The 24,302-nt window shown below is 39.4% G+C and overlaps 1 protein-coding gene and 1 pseudogene across 7 annotated transcripts in view; both read right to left on the bottom strand.

The window, feature by feature from the left end:
• Positions 1-23,718, bottom strand: part of SBNO1 (strawberry notch homolog 1) — a 45,692-nt gene extending 21,974 nt beyond the window's left edge. Inside the window, exons 1-15 of one of the 7 annotated variants that reach the window (XM_024758502.1) lie at positions 23,401-23,718; positions 22,772-22,876; positions 20,816-21,128; positions 15,778-15,878; positions 11,906-11,999; positions 10,499-10,659; positions 7,122-7,255; positions 6,843-6,933; positions 5,184-5,345; positions 3,784-3,919; positions 3,597-3,702; positions 3,308-3,461; positions 2,633-2,815; positions 1,985-2,082; positions 109-260 (exon numbers count right to left, since the gene is read on the bottom strand). In XM_024758502.1, coding sequence (XP_024614270.1) covers positions 109-260; positions 1,985-2,082; positions 2,633-2,815; positions 3,308-3,461; positions 3,597-3,702; positions 3,784-3,919; positions 5,184-5,345; positions 6,843-6,933; positions 7,122-7,255; positions 10,499-10,659; positions 11,906-11,999; positions 15,778-15,878; positions 20,816-21,128; positions 22,772-22,876; positions 23,401-23,532 — 2,122 coding nt within the window. In that variant the 5' untranslated portion in view covers positions 23,533-23,718. Of the gene's footprint in view, positions 1-108; positions 261-1,984; positions 2,083-2,632; positions 2,816-3,307; positions 3,462-3,596; positions 3,703-3,783; positions 3,920-5,183; positions 5,346-6,842; positions 6,934-7,121; positions 7,256-10,498; positions 10,660-11,905; positions 12,003-15,777; positions 15,879-20,815; positions 21,129-22,771; positions 22,877-23,400 lie in introns of all 7 variants that reach the window. The other 6 variants (XM_024758506.1, XM_024758499.1, XM_024758501.1 and 3 more) reach the window with 6 other exon arrangements.
• LOC112408794 (ubiquitin-conjugating enzyme E2 variant 1 pseudogene) lies at positions 4,430-4,993 on the bottom strand (annotated as a pseudogene).
• Positions 23,719-24,302: the final 584 nt, after the last annotated feature.

Raw genomic sequence — 24,302 nt, 5'->3', positions numbered from 1 at the left:
AAACGACATGAGCAGATTCAAGGAAGGCAGTACATTCCCAAAATACAGCTTGCATCAAGATGCTCAAATTTATACTACTTCCAGCACCATTTAAAGAAAAGTGCCCACCTTTCCGCTTCTTTATTTTATTTTCCTTACAAGGACTATCTCTTGGTGAGCTGTTGTTACTTGGAGCTGTCAAATCGATGCCTAGCAAACTATAAAGTTTTTTCCTGTCTGGAGCAGGGAAGTGTTTTTCAATGAGTGACTGCAACACTCCTCTGTTCGAAGAGAGAAAAAGTGACAGTTAGTGGCTCAGTATGCAAAATAGTTTATTATACATAAAGTCTTAATGAATGTATTTGTTTAAAATAAGTATACTTGATTAGCAGCATTTCCAAATTGGATATCAAAAGTAGGTTAACTCCACATAACTGTAAAGCTGGCTTAGGAACTCAGCACCAATGGTTCCTGGTTCTTTTTCAGAACTGCTGCACAGAGGAAGACTCCATGAAGAAAAATTGCACATCAGTGACTCGAGTCAACAAGTGATTCAAAAGAGTTGGATTCTGAATGTAAAGGACTTTAACAATCCTTTAACCAATTTATTTCACATATATTTTCCATTTTCAGGTACATGCAGGAGTTACAAATAATAAAATCTATGTCTTACTAAAAAATACATTTGGGGCTTCCCTGGTGGCACAGTGGTTGAGAATCCGCCTGCCAATGCAGGGGACACAGGTTCAAGCCCTGGTCCGGGAGGACCCCACATGCTGTGGAGCAATGGAGCCCGTGCACCACAACTGCTGAGCCTGCGCTCTAGAGCCCTCAAGCCAGCCACAACCACTGAGCCCACGTGCCACAACTACTGAAGCCCACGTGCCTGGAGCCCGTGCTCTGCAGCGGGAGAGGCTGCCGCAATGTGAGGCCCGTGCACTGCAGCGAGGAGTGGCCCCCGTGCAGCAATGAAGACACACACAGCCAAGAAAATATTTTAAAAATAAATAAAAATGAAATAAAATAAATTTTTAAAAAATAAAAAGTACATTTTATTCAATCTTACAAAATACTGATAATCCAGCTCAAATGAATTTTAATATTCTAGGCCAAGACTGTCCAACTGAAATACAGTGCAAGCCAAGCACAATTTTTACACTTTCTAGTAGCTACATTAAAAAGTAAAAGAAAACTTGTGAAACTAACTTTAATAATATTTTATTTAACTTAACATATCACTTTAAAATGTAATCAATGAAATGTTTTACATTGTATTTCTTTAAGTCTTTGAAACCTGGTGTCTATTTCATACTTAAAGGTCATCTCAATTTGGACTAGCCACTTCAACTGCTTAATAGCTCCCTGTAACTAGTGCCTATCATTTCAGAGGCAATACTAGGCAGGCAAGCACAGGAAAGATACAGGTTAGCAGGTGCCATGTTTTGCTTTTAAAAGTAGTTTTAAGTTATATCTATCTTAAAATGAGCCACTTGAATGTGTCCCCTAAGGCAAAAGATAGCATGGCAGCAAAAGTTTTTTGCTACCAGAGTTAGAACCGTCTGTTAGGCAAACAAACTGAAAACCAGTGTCTGAAAACATTTTAAAAATCTCTTTTGACTATCTCAGGATTATTTGCAATGTTTATATTAGAGCATACTAAACTGGGGCAAACTAAACTATATTGCTCCTCTGGATAATGGTAGTTTCCAATACACAAAGCCAAAACAAAACTGAGTATCTTAAACCAAGCTGTCAGATTTCCAAGATGTACAAAACAAACAAAAATCAAGTCCTTCAGTTAGTCCAAATACTGGACATAATATTGTCAAAATACTTAACATTTCAGCATTTCTATGTTATTGTTTTCCAATAGACATGTTGTTATGCATACACAGGACCATAAAAACTAAAATCAGAAAAACTTTAAAACGCAAAAATTTTGCCTCCAAGAAATGCCAACATTTAAACAGATTTCTAAGTAAAAACTCAAAACCATAAACGTTACTTGGCAGTTGAAACGAAATCATTCAATTCTCCTCCACCCTCTTCCAAGGCTTCTAATGTTCTAGCTTCTCCCGTAGACTGCAGACCAATTACAACACACTGGAGGCAAAAAAGAATATTATTAATTATAAATAAAAATATCTATGTGTTTCTTAAGACATATTTTAAATATTTAGTTTAAAAAAAGATTTCAAACAAGAATTACCCATTACTGTATGTGTGTACCAATTTATTTATTCTACATATATTTGAGACATGCTACATGTAATACACTTAGCTAGGAAACAGTATTACAACAGTGGACACTACTGACGCCCCTGCCCCAGTTCTTTGTGCTTTAACTAAATATGTATTTACCAAAAAGGAAAACACCTTAATGTAATATATATATCCATGTGTTATCAGTTGTTACATCTATGGTTAGCCAAATTATAGTGATGTTTGTTTATACTTTTGAGCTATCCAAATTCTTTATAAACACGTATTGCTTTTATTATCTTAAAAATGCATTTTTTAAAGTCTTACTACGTTAATAGTTTTTACAAGTACCCTTTAGAAAGAAAAGGCTTTTTTAAGTAGAAAGCCTCAACACTCAAAAGACTAAAACACATAACCAAAGATGAACCTGTTAATGCATTCTCCAACTTACTTTTCCATTCTTGATTTCTTCTCGAGCTAGTTGAACAACCCTCTTAACTTTGGATGCTATGCACAAGTATTTGAAAAATCTCTGGTGAGCAGACCAGAACTGACCCCACATGGATTTTTTCATTCGTTGCTCAGCATCAATCAGATCTGCAGCTTGCTGAAACCGCTCTCTGGCGATGACCCACTGAAGGTGCACAATCAACATTTTAGATATTTCAATCTTTTTTTTTTTTTTTTTTAGATATTTCAATCTTTTGAGTGTGATTTTAAAATGACTAATTCAATCAAAATAAAGTGCAAGACACCATTTAACATTAACTCAACAAAGCATTTTCAGTAACTTGGGAATCTCTAAACAAATGTTTTTTAGGACGCTCACATAGAGCTGTCCCAAAATTCTTATTAACTAATGCAGTCATTTTAGGAAACAGTTACATTGTGATTTTTAAAACTATACAACCAAAATAAATGGCTATTTTTTATAAATTACTTTAACAAAGAGAAAATTGGGAAAATAAGGAACCAGTGATTTATCTGTTGTTTTATAGCAGAAATATACTCCTGTGAGCTGACAGGAGTATACTGGACAAAATATACTCCTGACTGGACAAAATTGGCTAACAGATACATTATCAGGTACATTAAAAGTACTAAGAGTTAATAAAAACATGCTCACCAGTTTGACTGCTTTGTTATACATTTTAACATAGCTCTGAGAAAGAAGAACTTCCTCAATTTTGAAGGTCACTCCAGTAAAGCTCAGCTGTCGAGCAATGTACATTCCTCTAAGCTTCATATCCATAGCAACTATTTCCATGGCACCAACACCTCTGAATAAAATTAAAACACACAGTAACTATCATTAAATATAGTAGAGCTTTAACATACATGGAAGAGATTTTAGCAATAACACCTCTTTTAGATTGCTACTGAGAACAAATAGTGTATACTGTAAATTGCATTACCTCCGTTCTACTGCCTGAATAAAATCACTGAATTCTCTAAATGGAGTTCCCTCACCCCATATTCCAAGACGGTTCATATAGGCCATGTTTCGTGGTTCAGAAGCACCTGAAAAACCCCCAGACAAAACATATTATAGCTGAAAAAATAACATATGTATCTCTCTCTTTTAAATATGTAACTACTCACCAGTGGCACTAGCATAAACAACTCTGGCTTTTGGCAATTTGTTCTGAAGTTCTAAAACTGCTAAGCCTGTCTTGGTTGGCTTTGAAGAACCAACAGGACATAAGTTTTTTGCTTTATGACATTCATCAAACACTATCTGTAAGGAGTAAATTAAGGAACATGTCACATTAGTAGCAAGTGTCTCCAATCTTTCAGGAAGAGTTAACTTTTATTTCACTTAGGACTTGGGAAACATCCAAGATTTCTGGGATGGTAGCTGGAGTAAAAAAAAGAATCAAGATTATTAGGGGGAGGGATGCTGTTGATAACAAGCCCCTGAGCATTAACTTTTTTTTTTTTTACTAATATCCACATACCTATACCTATCATCTGGTTTTGTCAAACCTTAACATTTTGCCATATTTGCTTCAGATGGTTTTCTTTTTCTGTAAGATCACAAATATCAACGAAGCCCTCTATGTGCCTCTCCTTGATCTCCACAGCCCCCTTCCCCCAGCCACAGAGGCATTCACTGAATCTGGCATTAACCTTAACTGGATATTTAATTTTTTTTTGGGCATCTAGAAAATTTACTACTGCAGAAAATGAAGACTGCTTGAATCGAATGGGAGGTGGGTAGCGGAGGGCCTGTGGTTTTTCTTTTTGATTAACTACTGTAACACTGTCCTTCAGGCGGCTAAGGAAGTTTCAAATTTCGTTTGGACATGATTAGGCATCGAAGCTCTTGCAGGACAACTTTGAAGCTATATGAATTCTGCCATTTTGCTAGCATTGATATGGCTCTTGGGTCCACCACTCCATTAGAACTATTAACTCCATTCATATTAATTTTTCTTACAAATCTTACAAAGGGGGTTGCTTCTGGGTATTTAGGTCCACATTCTATCTTAAGGCTGTATATTCAGTTTTCATAAACTGTCCGAGCCCGTGGTGGCTGCCACCTTACGGCACTGTCACTCCTTAACTGGATATTTAATTCTTAATTAGAATGAACGAAAGGATCCACTATGGCTAAAAATGTCCACCACACAGATAATTTGAGCAAATTTTGTTAAATAGAAGCATAACTGATAACCAACTTAATCAGTACTTCAAAAACTGGTGATCCTCATGCAGGATAGTAAAAGGTATGCTATGAGCAAATAAGTTTGGAAATCACTTAAGTTAAGAAGGGAATATAGTATTCAGCATGTCCCATACCTATTAACATTTTCCTAAAGCAGGAACTTAAATACTGGCCTCCTATATGACAGCTACAAAACAGAATCAATTTTCTGACTCCCTTGGACTCTATGTAATCATTAATGCTCTCATTCCAGCAGTCTTTTTATTTAACCTCAGAATTCCTGTGTGTTATATTTTGTGTCATTAAAAATTATAAAACTTGTTGCAAAGGATACCACTCCATCGAAGTCATCACCGCACCAATGTAGGAGTTGTTTTAACCTCGTTTTGTATTTACCACCAGACTGACTTTCACCAATGAGGGAAGAATAGGTAGCAAAAATCACACCCTTCTTCACACTCCCATTATGTTTGGAAGAAATTTTTCCATATTTAAACTAAAAAAGAAAAGAGAAGAACTTAAATAAATACACTTTAGTCTCTAAAATATTTATCCCACCCAGATTTCTACAGCAGGAAACTGGTGGTACCATGATGGGCTTCAGGAAAGTCAAAGGACCTCTTAAGATCATACACAAAATTTCTCATACACATGCGTACACATACATACACACACACATGAACCCTCTCGTGTGTGTTTATGTGTGTGTGTGTATAACTTTAACGTACAAGGATCCAGTTTTCATCAAAGTCTCAAAAAAGTCTATCATCAATAAAAGATTACAGGGCTTCCCTGGTGGCGCAGTGGTTGAGAGTCTGCCTGCCGATGCAGGGGACACGGGTTCGTGCCCCAGTCCAGGAAGATCCCACATGCCGCGGAGCGGCTGGGCCCATGGGCCATGGCCGCTGAGCCTGCGCGTCCGGAGCCTGTGCTCCGCGACAGGAGAGGCCACAACAGTGAGAGGCCCGTGTACCGCAAAAAAAAAAAAAAAAAAAGATTACAAACCAAACTCCCCAAGAAAAGGTCACAATATTCGTTCTACAAATATTTATTGTGCATTTACTACATGCAAAGCACTGTAATTAAGATCTGATATATAAGAATTATGATTAATAGTTACTGTGGTCTTCCTCAATTATGCTGATTTAGAAATCAAAAATATTTCTAGATGCCCCTTACATGTTTTAGTTTTGAACTGCTAGTAGTCATTCAAGACACAGTACTTAACCCAACAAACCACTCAGTAACCCTCACCCAAAAAAAGCCACTGATGGGCAGGGCAACAACACCGAAGCAACTTAGGACTCAACACTGAAGCAACTTAGGACTCGCATGGAAAGTAGATTTACATTTACTTCTTTTCAAAGGGCTAGCAAGGAAGCACCTGCAGGAACTAGGTCTGTCTATTCTACCCATGTGACTCCAGGAATTGCTGCATAGTAGGAGGTCAATAAAGATTTGCTAAATGAACACTGAACTGTGCTTTCTAGATAATGAAACACATTTTCTTCCATTTGACAGAACTGTTTTAACATGAACACAGGTACGGGTATACAAGTCCACTGAATGTACAAATATCTAAACCAGTGTCCAAATCACAATTCTCTCTATATGATGCGATGGGCACACTACCTGTCCATATAGCTTTATCACACTACACCCTTATACTCATAAGTATATGAGTTTCACCCATATACAGTAACTTCAGAAACAGACAAAAACAAACAAACGAAAAACCCTGAAGAGTAAGAGAATAAACTCCATAAAAACAGACAATGCCTATTTTGTTTGCCACTACATAACCCTACCTAACACATTATTTAACACTTAGTAATCCGAAAACCAACAATAGTGGCTAGCACTCACTATGCTTTCTGTGAAATAACTCATTTAATCCTCTTAACAACCCTACGAAGTAGAAACTATTATTATTCCCATCTCACAGATAAGTCAATATTTATTGAATGACCAACTGAATAGAAAACTTTCATACCTTATTTAATGAATGGACCAAAATGTTTTTTGCTCCAATATCCCTCAGATCTCTTTCGGCATCATACTTTAAATCATTGGAAACACTGAACCTGCCACAAAAAAAAGGGAAAAGAAAAACACACAAATTCAATACAAATCCCATCATTCTAGCAATATTCAGGAATAAATAAACCCAGGCCTTGGCACTTCAAAAAAATATACCTACTCACAAAGACCCATCCCCATATGCTGGATTATTCACAAACAAAAGCTTCCACAGCCAGTCTTTAGCACTTACCACAAAGCCCTTTTTCTACTCAACAAATAATTTTCATAGATGATTCCTGCTATTGTCCTTCCTTTTCCTACACCAGCACCATCACCTATTAAGAATCCAGCACGATCTCCATTTGGTAGGAATGTTTCATGTTGCTGAAAAAGAAAACGCTGGTAATTATCTATTCCTTTAAATATTTTGGCAATCAGTCTTTCATACCTTGTTTTAGTCATATATTAACATTCTGTTTTTATAGAAATGGCATGTAGTTGGCTTAGTGTGGATACTTTCTTTACGTAACTATACAAGCATACCTCATTTTATTGTGCTTCACTGTTACTGCACTTCAGGGGATAACGCATTTTTTACATATTGAAGGTTTGTGGCAACGCTGCATCATGCAATTTTATTGGTGCCATTTTTCCAACGGCAGTTGCTCTTTCGTGTCTCTGAGTCACTTTTTGGTAATTCTCATACTATTTCAAACTTTTTCATTATTATTATATTTGTTATTGTGATCAGTGATCTTCGATGTTACTATCTTAATTGTTTCGGGCTGCCATGAACCCCGCCCATATAAGATGGTGAACTTAATTAATAAATGTTGTGTGTATTGTGACTGCTCCACTGACTGGCCATTTCCCCCATCTCTCTCTCTCTCCTTCAGCCTCCCCAGTCCCTGAGACACAACAGTATTGAAATTAGACCAATTAATAACTCTACAATGGCTTCTTTAAGCATTCAAGTGAAAGGAAGAGCTGCATGTCTCTCACTTTAAATCAACAGCTAGAAATGATTACAACATAAGGAAGACATGTTGAAAGCCTAGACAGGCTGAATACCAGGTCTCTTGCTCCAAACAGCCAAATTGTGAATGAAAAAAAAAGTTCTTAAAGGAAATTAAAAGTGCTACTTCAGTGAACAAACAATAAGAAAGCGAAACAGCCTTATTGCTGACATGAAGAAACTTTTAGTGGTCTCGAAAGAAGATCAAACAAGCCATAATATTCCCTTAAGCCAAAGCCTAATCCAGAGCAAGGCCCTAACTCTTTAATTCCACGAAGGCTGAGAGAGGTGAGGAAGCTGCAGAAGAACTCTGAAGCTCACAGAGGTTGGTTCATGAGGTTTAAGGAGTCATCTCTGTAACATAATTGCAAGGTGAAGCTCACAGAGGTTGGTTCAAGAGGTTTAAGGAGTCATCTCCGTAACATAATTGCAAGGTGAAGCTCACAGAGGTTGGTTCATGAGGTTTAAGAAGTCATCTCTGTAACATAATTGCAAGGTGAAGCTCACAGAGGTTGGTTCATGAGGTTTAAGGAGTCATCTCTGTAACATAATTGCAAGGTGAAGCTCACAGAGGTTGGTTCCTGAGGTTTAAGGAGTCATCTCCGTAACATAATTGCAAGGTGAAACAGCAAGTGCTGATGCAGAAGCTTCACCAAGTTATCCAGAAGATCTAGCTAAGATAATCGATAAATGTGGCTACATTAAACAACAGATTTTCAATGTAGATGAAACAGCCTTCTTTTGGAAGAAGATGCTATCTAGGACTTTCATAACTAGAGAGAAGAAGTCAATGTCTGGCTTCAAAGCTTCAGAGGACAGGCTGACTTATGAGGGGCTAATGCAGCTGGTGGCCTGAAGTTGAAGCCAATGCTCATTTCCCATTCTAAAAATCCTAGGGCCCTTAAGAATTATGCTCAATCTACGCTGCCTGTGCTCTACAAATGGAACAAGGCAGCACATCTGTTTACAACATGATTTACTGAATATTTGAAACCCACTGTTGAGACCTACTGCTCAGAATGGAAGATTCCTTTCAAAGTAATACTGCTCATTGACAATGCACCCAAGAGCTCTAATGGAGATGTACAATGAGATCAATGTCACTTTCATGCCTGCTTTGTAAAACAGCCTTTCTGCAGCCCATGGAGCTAAGAGTAATTTCGGCTTTCAAATCTTACTCTTTAAGAAACACATTTTGTAAGGCTGTAACTGCCATAGATAGTTGATTTCTCTGATGCATCTGGACAAAATCAACTGAAAACCTTCCAGAAAAGGAATCACCCTTCTAGATGCCACTAAGAACATTCATGATTCATGGGAAGAGATCAAAATACCAACATTAACAGGAGTTAACCCTCATGGATGACTTGGAGGGGTTCAAGACTTCAGTGGAGGAAGCAGATTCTTGAGATGGAATCTCCTCCTAATGAAGATGCTGTGAAGATGGTTGAAACGACAACAAAGGATTTAGATTACATAAACTTAGTTGATAAAGCAGTGGCAGAGTTTGAGAGGACTGACTCCAATTCTGAAAGAAGTCCTACTGTGGGTGAAATGCCATCAAACAGCACGGCATGCTACAGTGAAATCATTAGTGCAAGGAAGAGTGAATCGATGCGGCAAACTTCACTGTTGTCTTATTTTAAGAAACTGCCACAGCCCCTCCAGCCTTCAGTAACCACCACTCTGATCATTTAGCAGCCATCAACGCCAAGGCGAGACCTCCCCCCATCTTGCTGAAGCCTCAGATGATGGTTAGCATTTTTTAGCATTGAAGTATTTTTAAATTAAGGTATGTACATTTTCTGGACATAATGCTATTGCACACTTAACAGACTACATTACAGTGTAAACACTAAGTTTTGCATGCACTGGGAAACCAAAAACTTCATGCGACTCATTTTATTGTGACATTTGCTTTACTGTGGTAGTCTGGAACCAAACCTGCCCTATCTCTGAGGTCTGTGTATTTTTTTCTTGCTACCCTCGTATGTAGCAGGTAATTAAAGTTAAAAAATTGGTGAGTATTCTTCCATAATTTGTCAAGGACTGTACAACTAAATACAAACTTTTTTATAAAACATAAATATGGGGGATGGTTGCCTATTTATTTTACAAAAATGGAGTATTTCAGAAATCCTTTCAAGACAATTGACATAATATAAAAGCTGGTAAAACACCCGTATGGTAATACCAAAGGTTATTCAATCACTCCCCAAGGGTGGGAGCTTTCAAATCTTTTCTAGCTTTTAGCCACTGGGAGGAAAAAAAGCTGCAACAGATAGCCTTATATATATATATATGTTCTTATCTAATAGTTCTATGAAACAGACTCGCATGGAATTGTTAGGTAAAAGGATATAGGTATTTTTAATTTTAATACATGTTCCCAGTGAATTCCAAAAAGGTTATGACAATTTATCATTTGCACTAGAAACACATTCCCCATATCCACACTACCCCTTTAATTTTCTAACACATAAAACTTCTATAAAAATCACATTCATAAGATTTTCATGCAAGGAAAACTTAACTTTGAATTAAAACAACTATACATTGTGAACTAAAATTAAAGATAAAAACTGTATGTAGTTATAAATTACACAGCTTACCTGGGCTGCATATGTAATTGCCTCAAGCTGTAATGCTGATAACCAGCCATTATCAATGGTTTCTTCAGAAATAGACGTTTTGTACCAAACATCAGGAGGAGTAACACTGGATAAAGAACTAGTTTCAACTACAGCATCTGGGTGACGCAGGCCAATTTTTACTAAATAAAAATTTTAAAATATTTCATTTTAATTATTCTAAGTAATAACACTTCCCAGTCTTATCATAAGATATTGCAATATTTCTCCTGACAGAGAAAATATAATAAGAAGTAACTGTACACCCTGGGATCCTATATAAAGTCACTGACTGATGGTAAAGTACTGTCTAAATTTGACTAAAATTACCTATTTATCAACTACCTATGGTTTAAATAGAGACTTGCTGATTAAAAAGATCTAGAAAAACACCACCGCAGTTCATACCACCAGGTTCTCCAGTAGTAACAGAACATAATCCTAGATTAAAGACATCATTTTAAATAACCAGGAAAGTATGGGACCTTGGAATCCATACATAGTTGGTAAATAGAGATTTTTAGTTTAAGTGATCTTATTGGTGACTTTTTATAGAAAGCCAGATAGGAGAGAAAAATTCTAGCCATAGATTTTTTTCCATCTTATTACCCCCATAAAATGAAAAAGTGAAAAATTTTACACAAAAACTAAAAATTATTCATTTTCAACTTAATACATTGGCCACTAAAAAAATGAATCATGGTCATTACGGGAAAAAAGGAAGCAATGGTGTTAATTTAAACCACTGAATTCGAATAGTAGCAGATTTTATTTTTAAGATTCCCATGTTTTTATAATTTGCTTTAGATAAGCTGTATAAACTATAAAGCTAAGATACGTGTTTACATTTCTGTAATTTACTATGATTTTATAATCACTGCTGATATGAGCAAAATTAACTTGAAAGGAAAAAGCCTTTTCACTCCTGGTTTTAAAAGACTTCATTCCAAAGCAAAGCTCTGAATTTCTGTAGGAAAATTTAAAAACTCACAGAATTTTCATGTAGCTATTTTAAAACATATTCTAGTTTAAAACATACTACAGGGCTTCCCTGGTGGCACAGTGGTTGAGAGTCCACCTGCGGATGCAGGGGACACGGGTTCGTGCCCTGGTCCGGGAAGATCCCACATGCCGCAGAGCGGGCCCGTGACCCATGGCCACTGAGCCTGCGCGTCCGGAGCCTGTGCTCCGCAACAGGAGAGGCCACAACAGTGAGAGGCCTGCGTACCGCAAAAAAAAAAAAAAAACACACTACAAAGCTCACACTTATCAAATTCTGAGGTACCCAACATGGATAGATCTTAATACATAATAATGTATGTGGCAGTTTTTTAAGTTCAAAAGGAACCCAGAAGTCTTTCATTATTTTGACAAATCCCAAAGACATACGTTTTATTGGCATATACTCTGCATAGGTTTCCGCATGACCCATTTCTTCTTCATCTTCTTCCTCTGGTTCATCTTCCTCTTTCACAACAGGGACCTTCTGTAACAGAGACAGCAAAATCAACTAAGTCCAGAAACTGGAGGCCCAGCCAACACACAGAAAAACTCTTCTGTAGGAATACCCACTATCTTCAATCTTGGAAACAGGAAATACCACTTCTATATTCCCTAATATCTGGGTCAGAGTCTATGGTTTCCCTGCTCCTCCAAAGATAAGCAGAGATAATCCATGACCTGCTCTCATCGCAAACACACAAATGGGTCACCACAGGGCTCCACCACCTTCTCAAACTACCTTCCCCTTCAATATTACCTGCCAGCCTCCCTGATGCCCAGAAGTCTAACCTCCAGTCCTCAATCTTCATTGCAGTTCCAGGAATAGAAAGAACAAGGGGTCTGGAGAGAAAAGGTGGATGAGCCCCAGCAGCACGTCCTACATTCTCACGGGCAGGAACTCTCTTTAAGTCTCACATCCCACCCTCTTCTCAGTTACCTTCATCTGTTTCTTTCCCTTAGATCCTAAAACCAAAACCCTAGAAAACTCTGGAGTTTAAAGGTTCTTCTAAAAGACAGAGAATTTACTTCAGACATCTGTGTCTCCACAGACACAACAACAATCATACAGAATCCTATATCACCTACTCTCCAAACGTCAGCACATCTGAGAATAAAATGAGGAGTTATTAGTAACTTACACCAGGAAAACAGCAGTAAACCCAGACTGCCCCAGGCAAAGTGAGTGAATGGTCAATATAGTCATGTTACCTTGTGTTTCTCTACAGAATCTTAAAGAGGTAGAGGCAGGAAGGAATAGGGGACTAAGAAGCGCCTGAAAAAGCTGCTTTTCACTATCAGTAAACCATAAAGGGAAGCTCTTTATTAATGTGGGCTTGATCAAGGAAGAATGTAGGGAAGAAGCTGTGGGACCCAGTATACCAAGGAAGAGAGGAGAAGGACAAAGAGAAAACCTAGTCAGGACCTACAGGTAATGCCAAGGACACATGGCATTAAAATGTAACATCAGGGCTTCCCTAGTGACACAGTGGTTAAGAATCCGCCTGCCAATGCAGGGGACACAGGTTCGGGCCCTGGTCCAGGAAGATCCCACATGCCGCGGAGCAACTAAGCCCGTGCGCCACAACTACTGAGCCCACATGCCACAACTACTGAAGCCTGCGCGCCTAGAGCCCGTGCTCTGCAACAAGAGAAGCCACCGCAGTGAGAAGCCTGCGCACCGCAACAAAAAGTAGCCCCCGCTCGCTGCAACTAGAGAAAGCCCGCGCGCAGCAACGAAGACCCAACGCAGCCAAAAATAAAATAAATAAAACAAGTTTATCTTAAAAACAAACAAATAAATAAATAAAATGTAAGGTCAGGCTCCTCTTTTATTTTTATTTTACTTATTTATTTTTATTTAGTCTAGAGCAGCATATGATGGCACATAGATGCTCAATAAATGTGGGAAAGAAAAGGGAGATGTGAGATAAACATCCAGCCATCAACCCATGGAGTCCTTAGAAAAAAAATCCAAAGAAAACCTGAATGTTCTCAGAAAGTATGCCAAAATAAAAATCCAGTTTCAGAAATAAGAGATGAAATGGGGCTGGCCAAAGAAACAGACCCAGACCCCACTTCTGCTGTTATCTGTGTAGCCTTGGGCAAATTACTTACATTCTGAGTCCTGCCCATCCCCCTTTGCACCTTTCCCTCATCTGTAAAATAGGAGTGCGCACTGTGCTAAATGACCAGCCGCCTTTCTCCCTCTACCTTGTCTTTCCCTACCTTTAAAAGATGTATACCGCAGGTATATAATTGGAGGATTAGCTGGTAACACAATACGGTCACAAAATCCAAGGACCAGACAAGTAATTATGTCTAAGCCAGCTGGATGTAAAATGGCAACTGACACCAAGCTTAGGGTCAAGGAGATAAATGAAGGGGAGGGTACTGTGGTACACGGGGAATGTGTGACCAACATACAAAGTAGATGTTCACTACTCAACTCTAAGCATGTTAACGCGAGGTGAGGAATGTGGGCCCAGGATTATCAGGTACTCCTATTTTTCAAGAGAACCTGGAAATCAGCATTTTATGTGTTTGCAACACATTCAAAAATTTTCAAAATAATGTGGATGCCAAACAAAACACCTGTCAATTGGTTTTCATCCACAGGCTACCAGTTTGCAATCTGTTAGATGTCTCTTAACTGCTAGGACAATATAGAACTTTTGGCATGTTATGGGCAACACGGGCTGGACTGGGAACTTGAGCACTAAATAATCTTAAAGAAAAATGCATTCTTATTTTCCAAAAATCAACTTCCAAGTAAGCTGCTGGCACTCAACTGTTAAGTAAACTGATACTGCCAACACTTGTTCTCCTGGTCCCCATTCAAAACCTCAGGCACAGGTTGCTTTGCTGCCTCTCCAATTCTGTATTTCACTCCCCGTCTTACCAATCCTCTGGTATCATTATGTGCAGTCCCCTCTTACTTTCTTTTTTCCTTTCCCTTCATCCTTTCCAATCACCTTTGCAATCCCTGACATTTAGTTCCTTATCACTTCCCTTCTGGACTACTTAACCAACCTCCTAACCTGTCTCTTCTTCCCAACACATCCTGAGTCACTAACAGGTCCCTCTACTTCCAGGGGCCTCACTGGTGCTGCTCCAAGTCCCAAGTCCATCAAATTCAATTCAGGACCCTCCACAGAGCCCCCAGTCAACCATTCCAATTTCTTCCTGCAAGCCAAGTATCCTAAGCATATAGCTACCACCTCCTCTGTGCCTATTAATGCTGTAGCTCCCTTCCTAAAATGCCCTCTCAAAGTCTCTCCAGACTCGACACCCAAACTCCATGACATTGCCTCCATAAAATGAAGTCCCGGGTTTCCCTGGTGGCGCAGTGGTTAAGAATCCGCCTGCCAATGCAGGGGACACGGGTTCGATCCCTAGCCTGGGAAGATCCCACATGCCGCGGAGCAACTGAGCCCGTGCGCCACAACAACTGGGCCTGCACTCTAGAGACTGTGCTCTGCAACAAGAGAAGCCACGACAATGAGAAGCTTGCGCACCACAATGAAGAGTAACCCCCGCTCGCCGCACTAGAGAAAACCCATGCGCAGCAACAAAAACCCAACACAGCCAAAAATAAAAACAAACAAATAAATAAATTTATTAAAAAAAAAAAAGTGAAGTCCTCCTAGGCCATCTGAGTCTCATCTTCCTACAGACTCATAAGCCCTATTGCGAGCATCACTATTTACCTCTTGCTGTACCTTATATTACTACTTAAACCATGTGGCATTAATTATATGTTTATTAAAATGGGGAGCCAGAAACCCACCACACAGAGGCAGGGTTCTACACTGCGTAATTATTAAATACACGCACAGAATCAATTTACCTGAAGCATATAGCATTTCCTAAATGTAAAAATAATGTTAACATATAATTACTCACAACTAAACCATTATATGATCTGACATCCCATAACCAGCTATATAATAAGGCTCAATCCTAAAATGAACATAATTATCAAATACTTTTGGTTACTCCACATTGTCCTTTTTACTTACCAGATGAAATTCACAATAGAAAAGAGTCAGTACTTTGTATAATACTCTATCTATCAAATATGTATCTTATATTCACCTTGTTTAGCATATATTAATTTATTCCAGTGAGGTTTAATGCTTGTTCATTAGTTTATGTAGCTTAGAAGCTCCCCTTCACCCCAAAAAGTTTTCTGAGGGCTACACTTAGCCAAGTGTACTTTCATACCACACAAAAATACAGATATAGCTTTTGAAACTCACCATGGTTGGGGAAAAACTCCTCATTTTCATGTCATTTATCCATATTCTTGCTACTTCTTTATTAGAAGACTCTTTCTTTACTGTGCCATTGCTTACATCAGCTGAGGGGGAGAAATAATGTACATTTTATAACAAAATATCTATTTTCCTACAGTTTTTAAAAAATTCAGTAAAGTTTACCCACTTCACAAACCAAAGAATACCAATCTGCTTATCTCTAACTTAAATTAAGCATAAGGATAAAAATACTCACGCTATATGTCATTACGGAGATAAGAATTAACATTAGAAAACAACTTAAAAGGAAACATGTGCACAGGAAATTTGAAAATTATTTATCAAAAAGACACCTTAACCAGAACGCTATTTGGCAGTTTATTTCAAAACAATTACCCACAGCCAGCATTACTCTGTGACACTTCACTTGGTGCAAAACCTGGTATTATCACCAAGATAGAATCAATCGCACCTGATCTGGAGGTACTTACTAACTTTCAAGGCAAAATAATTATTTCTGGAAGGGAAAAAAAAAGTTGGGGAACTCTACTGTCTTCCCTCAGAATAAAGATCCAAAGAATGAACCTGTTCTTCTATACCAGTGGTTTGCAAACTCTTTTAAGATATAGCACAAGAACCTCTCCATCAAAGTATCAATCAAAGTAGAACTACGGGGCTTCCCTGGTGGCTCAGTGGTTAAGAATCCGCCTGCCAATGCAGGGGACACGGGTTCGAGCCCTGGTCCGGGAAGATCCCACATGCTGCGGAGCAACTAAGCCCGTGCGCCACAACTACTGAGCCTGCGCTCTAGAGCCCGCGAGCCACAACTACTGAAGCCCACGCACCTAGAACCCGTGCTCTGCAATAAGAGAAGCCACAGCAGTGAGAAGGCCGCGCACCGCAACGAAGAGCAGCCCCCACTCACCGCAACTAGAGAAAGCCTGCACGCAGCAATGAAGACCCAACAGAACCAAAAATTAATTAATTAATTATTTTTTTAAAAAAAGGAACTACTTGGTTGAGGAGTTCTGAGCCCCTGTAACTAGCCTCCATCCTCCAAGTATACCTGAAGCACTCCCAGTACCTGGTATTCTTGCAATTACAGTGTGAAAATTACACCAGGAGAACAGATTATGACCTTATGTATTCTACCAAAAGATAGGGAGTATTTGGGTGGCCTGTCACTTGGGACTACAAAATGGCTGGGATAAAAGTGTTAGCAAAATAAGGAAGCTGGTACAGAGATAATAAATTTACTTAGGAGCACAGATCTGTTTAATATAACTGTGGGAGAGCCACTGAACAGTTCATAGAAAGAGTTACAGGACTGGAGCTCAACTGAGAGATCAGAATCCAAAGAGACACCTAAAGGGCTAAGGGCTCCAAAAGGGGCAGAGAACATGCAGGGAATCCGCTGGCGGTCCAGTGGTTAGGACTCCATGCTTTCACTGCCGCTGAGGGCCTGGGTTCAATCTCTGGTTGGGGAACTAAGATCCCACAAGCCATGCGGGGCGGCCAAAAAAAGAGAGAGAGAGAGAGAGAACATGCAAAACCTCGCTCTTTGCAGTTTGACACTTTTAACATTCTTCCCTTTCAGTAAAAAGATGACCCTCTCCTACAACACAAAAGTTGGTTTATCTTCGGCATTCACTTACCATGTTTCTTTTTCAGCCCTGGTCTAGTCTGACAATTTCTCAGCCTTCCACACAAGGATGGCCTTGACTTGTCTTTTAAGAAGTATTATACTGGATGTGGGAGATGTTACTGTACTAGATACTACTCGGTCAGCTCCAAAGCTCTTTTGTTTTGCTCTCTAAACTCTTTCCTCACGATGGCACAGCAGCAGTCTTTCTCCTCATTAAATCCAAAGACTTTAATGAAAAGCAGCTTCTACTAACTGCTGATCACCCCTAAGTCTCCCAGGAGCCATTCCAGATGCTGCCCTGCACCTCAGCTAGGTCAGGGCCGTGGTCCTGCTCTCCATGGCACAGAATGGAAATCAATCCTGAGACAGTTAAAATAATTTCTCAATGGGCATCTAGCTGCCAGGCTCCAGTCAGTTCAGGACAATAACCTTAAGAGTAAAACTACAGCCAAAAGGCACAAAGGTATGGACTCAAAGATTAGATTATCTGATGTTTTTAATTGCATTTGTCACTGAAGACAAAGTTAGTTCTGTATCACCTACAAACACTCCTTGCTCATTCCTTTAGAATGCCCCAGCCCTCTACTTTGTTATTATTTTTTTAATATTTATTTATTTGGCTGAGTCAGGTCTTAGTTGTGGCATGCAGGATCTTCATTGCCAGGTGCGGGATCTTTAGTTGTGGCACGTGGGATCTAGTTCCCTGACAAGGGATTGAACCCAGGCCCCCTGCATTGGGAGTGCAGAGTCTTCACCACTGGACCACCAGGGAAGTCCCTGGCCCTCTACTCTATAAACACAAGCACATTAGAACTTCCCAGCAATCAATTCTGCTACAAAATTATGTATCAGGTGTTAAAACTTATCTCTCGGGCTTCCCTGGTGGTGCAGTGGTTGAGAGTCCGCCTGCCGATGCAGGGGACGCGGGTTCGTGCCCCGGTCCGGGAAGATCCCACATGCCGCGGAGCGGCTAGGCCCGTGAGCCATGGCCGCTGAGCCTGCACGTCCGGAGCCTGTGCTCCGCAACGGGAGAGGCCACAACAGTGAGAGGCCCGTGTACCGCAAAAAAAAAAAAAAAAAAAAAAAAAACAAAAAACTTATCTCTCTCAATTGGAAAAATAAAGCAGCTGTTTGGAAGGAGGAACTCTCTATTCAATATCCAGCACCCCATTCCAAGAGCCTAGTGGGATGCTATGTATTAGTTATTAGTATAAATCACCAGGCAGGGAGTCAAATACTATTTAGCTCAATGGAAAAAGGAAGGAAAGAATATCCCTCTTAAGAGTTCACATTTTGGGAATTCCATGGCAGTCCAGTGATTAGGACTCCGCGCTTTCACTGATGAGGCCCAGGTTCAACCCCTGGTTGGGAAACTAAGATCCTGCAGGCCGAGTGGCACAGCCAAAAAAAGAAAAAATAGTTCACATTTTTCAGTTTCTAAAACTATACTACTAAAATTTGATATAGCCAAAGTTAAAAAAAAATTCTATTTTACCCTTAAAATTACCTTACTACACTAAACACAAAGCTTCCTCTAAGCATTCCACTTAAATACAACCTCTTCCTGCCCCATATTCCATTTTCTATTTTTCTCCACATGCCTACCCCTATCTAACATACTATATACTTCATTTATTTTGTTTATTGTCTGTTTTTCTCCACTCAAATGCAAGCTCTATGAGGGCAGAAATTTCAATAGTTTTCTTCCCAGCCATAGTCTCAGAATCCTAGAACAGGGACTTCCCTAGCGGTCCAGCGGTTAAGATTCAGTGCTCCCACTGCAGGGGGCATGGGTTCAATCCCTGGTCAAGGCACTAAGATCCCACATGCCTCGTAGTGTGGCAATTAATAAATAAATAAATATCTTTTGAATAAGTGAGTAATAAAAAAGCCACTCCAGAGAAGAAAAATTAACTGTAAAATTTATAGTGTTTATGCATAAATGAATTCCTAAAAAAGAGTGATCAAATCACTGTTGAGCTTTTTCTCTTTAGATCTAAACCTACACTTAAAGCATTATGGATTAGCTAGTGGTAATGGTTACACAACTCTGTGAATATACTAAAATCCACTGAATTGTACCCCTTTAAAAGGTACAATGGTATGTAAATTATCTCAGTAAAGCTATTATTAAAAAAGTATTTTGAGTGCTCACTCTTCAAAGAAAATATAGTGAATTACTATTCATTTTCATTACAATGAAAGTTTATATATTTTAAAAGAAAACTGACTAAAAAACACGACTACTGACATACAATGAAGCTAATGACAAGCAAAATCATAAAACTGTAAGAGTTACAGTAGCAAAGTATCAGTTTAAAGCCCATTACACCTCAAGCATGGTCCAAGGACCACCAGCAACAGCACCTCTAAAAGCTTATGAGAAATGCAGAATCTTGGTCCCCATCCCAGACCTACTGAATCTGACTCTGTTTTTGTACAAAGATCCCCAAGTGGGACTTCCCTGGTGGCACAGTGGTTAAGAACCCGCCTGCCAATGCAGGGGACACGGGTTCAAGCCCTGATCTGGGAAGATCCCACATGCCACGGAGCAACTAAGCCCGTGCGCCACAACTACTGAGCCTGCACTCTAGAGCCCATGAGCCACAACTACTGAGCCCACGTGCCACAACTACTGAAGCCCGTGCGCCTAGAGCCCATGCTCCGCAACAAGAGAAGCCACCGCAATGAGAAGCCCGCACACTGCAACGAAGAGTAGCCCATGCTCGCCACAACTAGAGAAAGCCCACACACAGGAATGAAGACCCAAAGCAGCCAAAAAATAAATTTAAAAAAAAAAACTCATTTAAAAAAAAAAAAAAAGATCCCCAAGTGACTCAGAGTTATAAAGTTTGAAAAGCACTGATTTAAATGCCTGAGAAAAAGGTTAACCAGTTATTCACAATTTATAAAACTGAGATCTCATGGTGTTCATGTAGCCACTTGATAATTCCACACTTCATTTTATTTATTTATTTATTTTTTTTTTTTTTTTTTTTTGCGGGTCGCGGGCCTCTCACTGTTGTGGCCTCTCCCGTTGCGGAGCACAGGCTCCGGACGCGCAGGCTCAGCGGCCATGGCTCACGGGCCCAGCCGCTCTGCGGCATGTGGGATCTTCCAGGACTGGGGCACAAACCCGGGTCCCCTGCATCGGCAGGCGGACTCTCAACCACTGCGCCACCAGGGAAGCCCCACACTTCATTTTAAAGCTTAAGGCTAAGGCTTCTAAATTTTTGCTTCCCTTGAATTGCATAAATACTGTAAGTCCACAGAGTCATGCAGATATCATCTCCTGTCATGACTACTTCTTTTAAAACCTAAGCAAACCCTTAAAAACACACTGACATATCTTAACGAAGGCAAGCAGTTGACACTATTGAAAACAAAAAGACTTACTAGCTGCTGTTGCAACTGGTTGAGCAATATTAGCCGGTGGCTTCAGTTTCATGAGTTCGTTCAGACTATTATTTTTTAGTAGGTCCTTCAGTTGAACCTGGTCTTTTGAAGGTGCAGAGGTCATGGCATTTCGTGCTGCTGGTGCTGAGACTGAAGGACGTGTGTTTGCAGTAGTCTGAATGAACTTTGTTAAAGTGATGGTTTGCCTATTCGTGGTTACAGGTGGTGTTTTAGTCATTACAATCGTAGATCCCAAAGTCGGAAGCTGATTTATTTGATTCAGCACAAATGTTGTAGTAGATGGAGGCTGCTGCTAGAAAAGAAAACCATATACATCACACCTGTGAAAAATTCTTTATTCTCTAACGCAACCCATATCCACAAACACAACAGGCCATTTAAAACTCTAAAACTGACTTATTAAGCATCTTACGCAACCATTGGCACTTTGGTTCTAATAAATATCGTTAGATATAAACTACCTAGTTAAAATACATCATTTGAGAAAAAGAAGATATAATAGTAGTGTTGGGGGCAGCAAGCATAAAATTAGAGTATCCTAAGCAAGCTGTGATGTATAGTCACCCTACATAACACAAGGACTAGGAACATAATTTCTAATCCCAGCACTGCCCCCAACTAATCAGACAACCTTAGGCAAATCACTTTACCTCTGGAGGCCGGGGGTCTCTGAGGACCATTTTCCATTTCTAACATTCTATGATTCCTGTCCAATGCTCTGTCTGCTATCATACAGACTATACTAATGTTTAACTTAGACGAGACCACCAAACAGAGTTTTAAATTCCTGTGCCCCATGAACGATCCACCCAGGTAAATTACAAACATCAGTGATAATGCGGATGCTTCCTTGGAGCCTAAGGCAAAGCTACATAGCATTTTATTTTTATGGTTGGGGGGTGGGAGTTAGGAGTTGGACAAAAATGAACAAAAAAAGTCAAGATTTGAGGGTAACAAATGTCTGTGACTTCAACCAACTAAAGTAAAACACAGATTTTTTTTTTTTTTTGCAGTACGCGGGCCTCTCACTGTTGTGGCCTCTCCCGTTGCGGAGCACAGGCTCCGGACGTGCAGGCTCAGCAGTCACGGCTCACGGGCCCAGCCGCTCCGCGGCATGTGGGATCTTCCCGGACCGGGGCACGAACCCGTGTCCCTTGCATCGGCAGGCGGACTCCCAACCACTGTGCCACCAGGGAAGCCCCAACACAGATATTTTTATAAATTTAAGTCTATTTTTACTTCTTTCCCCCTTCAAGTTATTTGTTAATGACTTCTCTAACAAGAATCTTCTAGATTCTATTAATCTTAAATGTAACTCTCAACAATAATTTATCAAAAGTTATCAAATTTTAACCAGTCCAATACTTTTATACCACTAGAGCTTAAATTAATAATTGCTATGTGTAGGAGTTTCCTGTGGCCTACTGGTTAGGATTCAGGGCTTTCACTGCCGTGGCCCAGGTTCAATCCCCGGTTGGGGAACTGAGATCCCACAGCCGTGCAGCCCAGCCTATAGTAACAACAACAATGAAAACTGCTATGTTTAAAGCAAGGTCAGTGGAACTCCACATTTAAAGCACAATAACAATCACATAAACATTATATACACCAATGGACAAGAGCTGAAATAAGCAAGTAAAAATGAAGTGTAGTGGGTTAACGTGTAGTTCACCTTTACCTCATGAATTTTCTATCACTTGCAATAAATAACCTAAAAAAATGGGGGTTTCTTTCCCCTTAATCTTTTGATCAACATAACTACCAGAAGAGTGAAAGAAACGTTTTATAAAGTAGGAGGTGAGAGTAGATAGAATACTGGGAAAGAAGCAGCAAAAAGCAGAACTAGTGAAATAAAACTATTTCATATTAAAGGTTATTTTCTTACTACAACCCTAAACTATTTTCATAGTAATGCCAAATCTAAATAATTCTTACCCTAACATTTAATAGTGCTGGAGTAGGTAGCGTCTCTGGTTCTTGTTTAACAGGAACTGCTGCTTCAGTCTCCAAACCTAGTTCTAATGCACTAAGTGGCACTGACTGGAGAGAAAACAACATCAGAGAAAGAAATAAAGAATGACGGCAGTAAATTCTGTTTCAAGAACAAGAGAAGTATTTATTTTATTAAAATAAAAAAAATTTTCAAGCTTTACATTCAAATGGAATGTAAAATCACTGATACCAGGTATAAAGTAACAATCTTTGCAAGCATAACATCGTCACTAAACTACGCTAACACAAGAATCTTATTTTTGCTTTCAGAGAATGTGTATAGTGAAACCTCAGAAAAATATTCCTATAAAGTACAAAGACAAATTATTGAGATTAGTGATCCTCCCACAATAACTCTAAGCAATTCATCTCTTACGTTATATATCAAAGCAGAAAATGTCTTGATTTTCACTGCCAAGTATTTTCCACTTTGTGAATAAAGACTAATAATCAACATACAAGTAATATTCACATGCATATTTAAAATTAAGGCTTAACAATACCTATTTCTATAATAGAAAATAAAATTAAGAAAAAACTCACTTTTTACAGAGGCTTTGGAAAACTCTTACCTGCTGTACAGGAGGGGTAGGTGTTGGAGTTGCAAGCCCCGCATCTCCACCATCAATATCAAAGAGGTCATTCGGACTAATTCCACTCTCGCTCAAAGCAGCAAGCAGTAAATCTTGCCCTGGCTCCACCATCTTTAGGACAAAATATTAAATATTAACATTAAAAACTTAAAATGACAACTCTCTTCTAAACATAAACCAACATTTTCTACCGGATCCATTCATTCAATATTTATGAAGAACCTGCTACACAGCAGGCAAAAAAAGGATGAAAGAGAAATAGTCTCTGATCCCAAGAAATTCACATTAAGATGGAAAGGACAGAAAAGTATGCAAATCACAGAAAGAGTATATGTTACAAAATGCTGTGGGAACAGAGAAGGAAATGCTGAATTCACCTGGGGAGAGAGATTACAAAGATGACAATGGAGCCAAGTCTCAGGTAAGAAATTGCCAGGTAGACAAGGATCTTCTGGATAGTGCATTCAAATGTATGGGGGCACGAATGATGCTGGCACTCTAAGAAAGATGGCTAGAGTAGTTCAACATGGGTATGGAAGCTCAGAACAGAAATACGAGGTTCACAAAGGTGATGGCAAGAGACGAGGAAGTTTTTGCCCACACCTCTGAACACCATGCTTAAGAGCTCATTTAATCCTGTGAGAATCAGGGGTCCCTAAAGGGTTTTCAGATGGAGACTGCAAGACATAGTCAGATTTGTGACTTAGAAAAATTACTCCACAGCAGTATGGAAGCAAACTGAGAATGGGCAGAGTAAGACCAAGGCAGGGAGACATCTTAGGAAACTGCTACAGCAGATCAGGGAAAAGATGATGTGCTGTAACAGTAAGATGTAAAGAGAAAGAAGGGGGAATGGATTCCAAGATATTTAAGAAGGAGAA

This window comes from Neophocaena asiaeorientalis, unplaced genomic scaffold (assembly GCF_003031525.2).
Source record: "Neophocaena asiaeorientalis asiaeorientalis breed wild unplaced genomic scaffold, Neophocaena_asiaeorientalis_V1.1 scaffold77, whole genome shotgun sequence".
NCBI lineage: Eukaryota > Metazoa > Chordata > Mammalia > Artiodactyla > Phocoenidae > Neophocaena > Neophocaena asiaeorientalis.
This window is presented reverse-complemented; position numbering and strand designations above follow the sequence as displayed.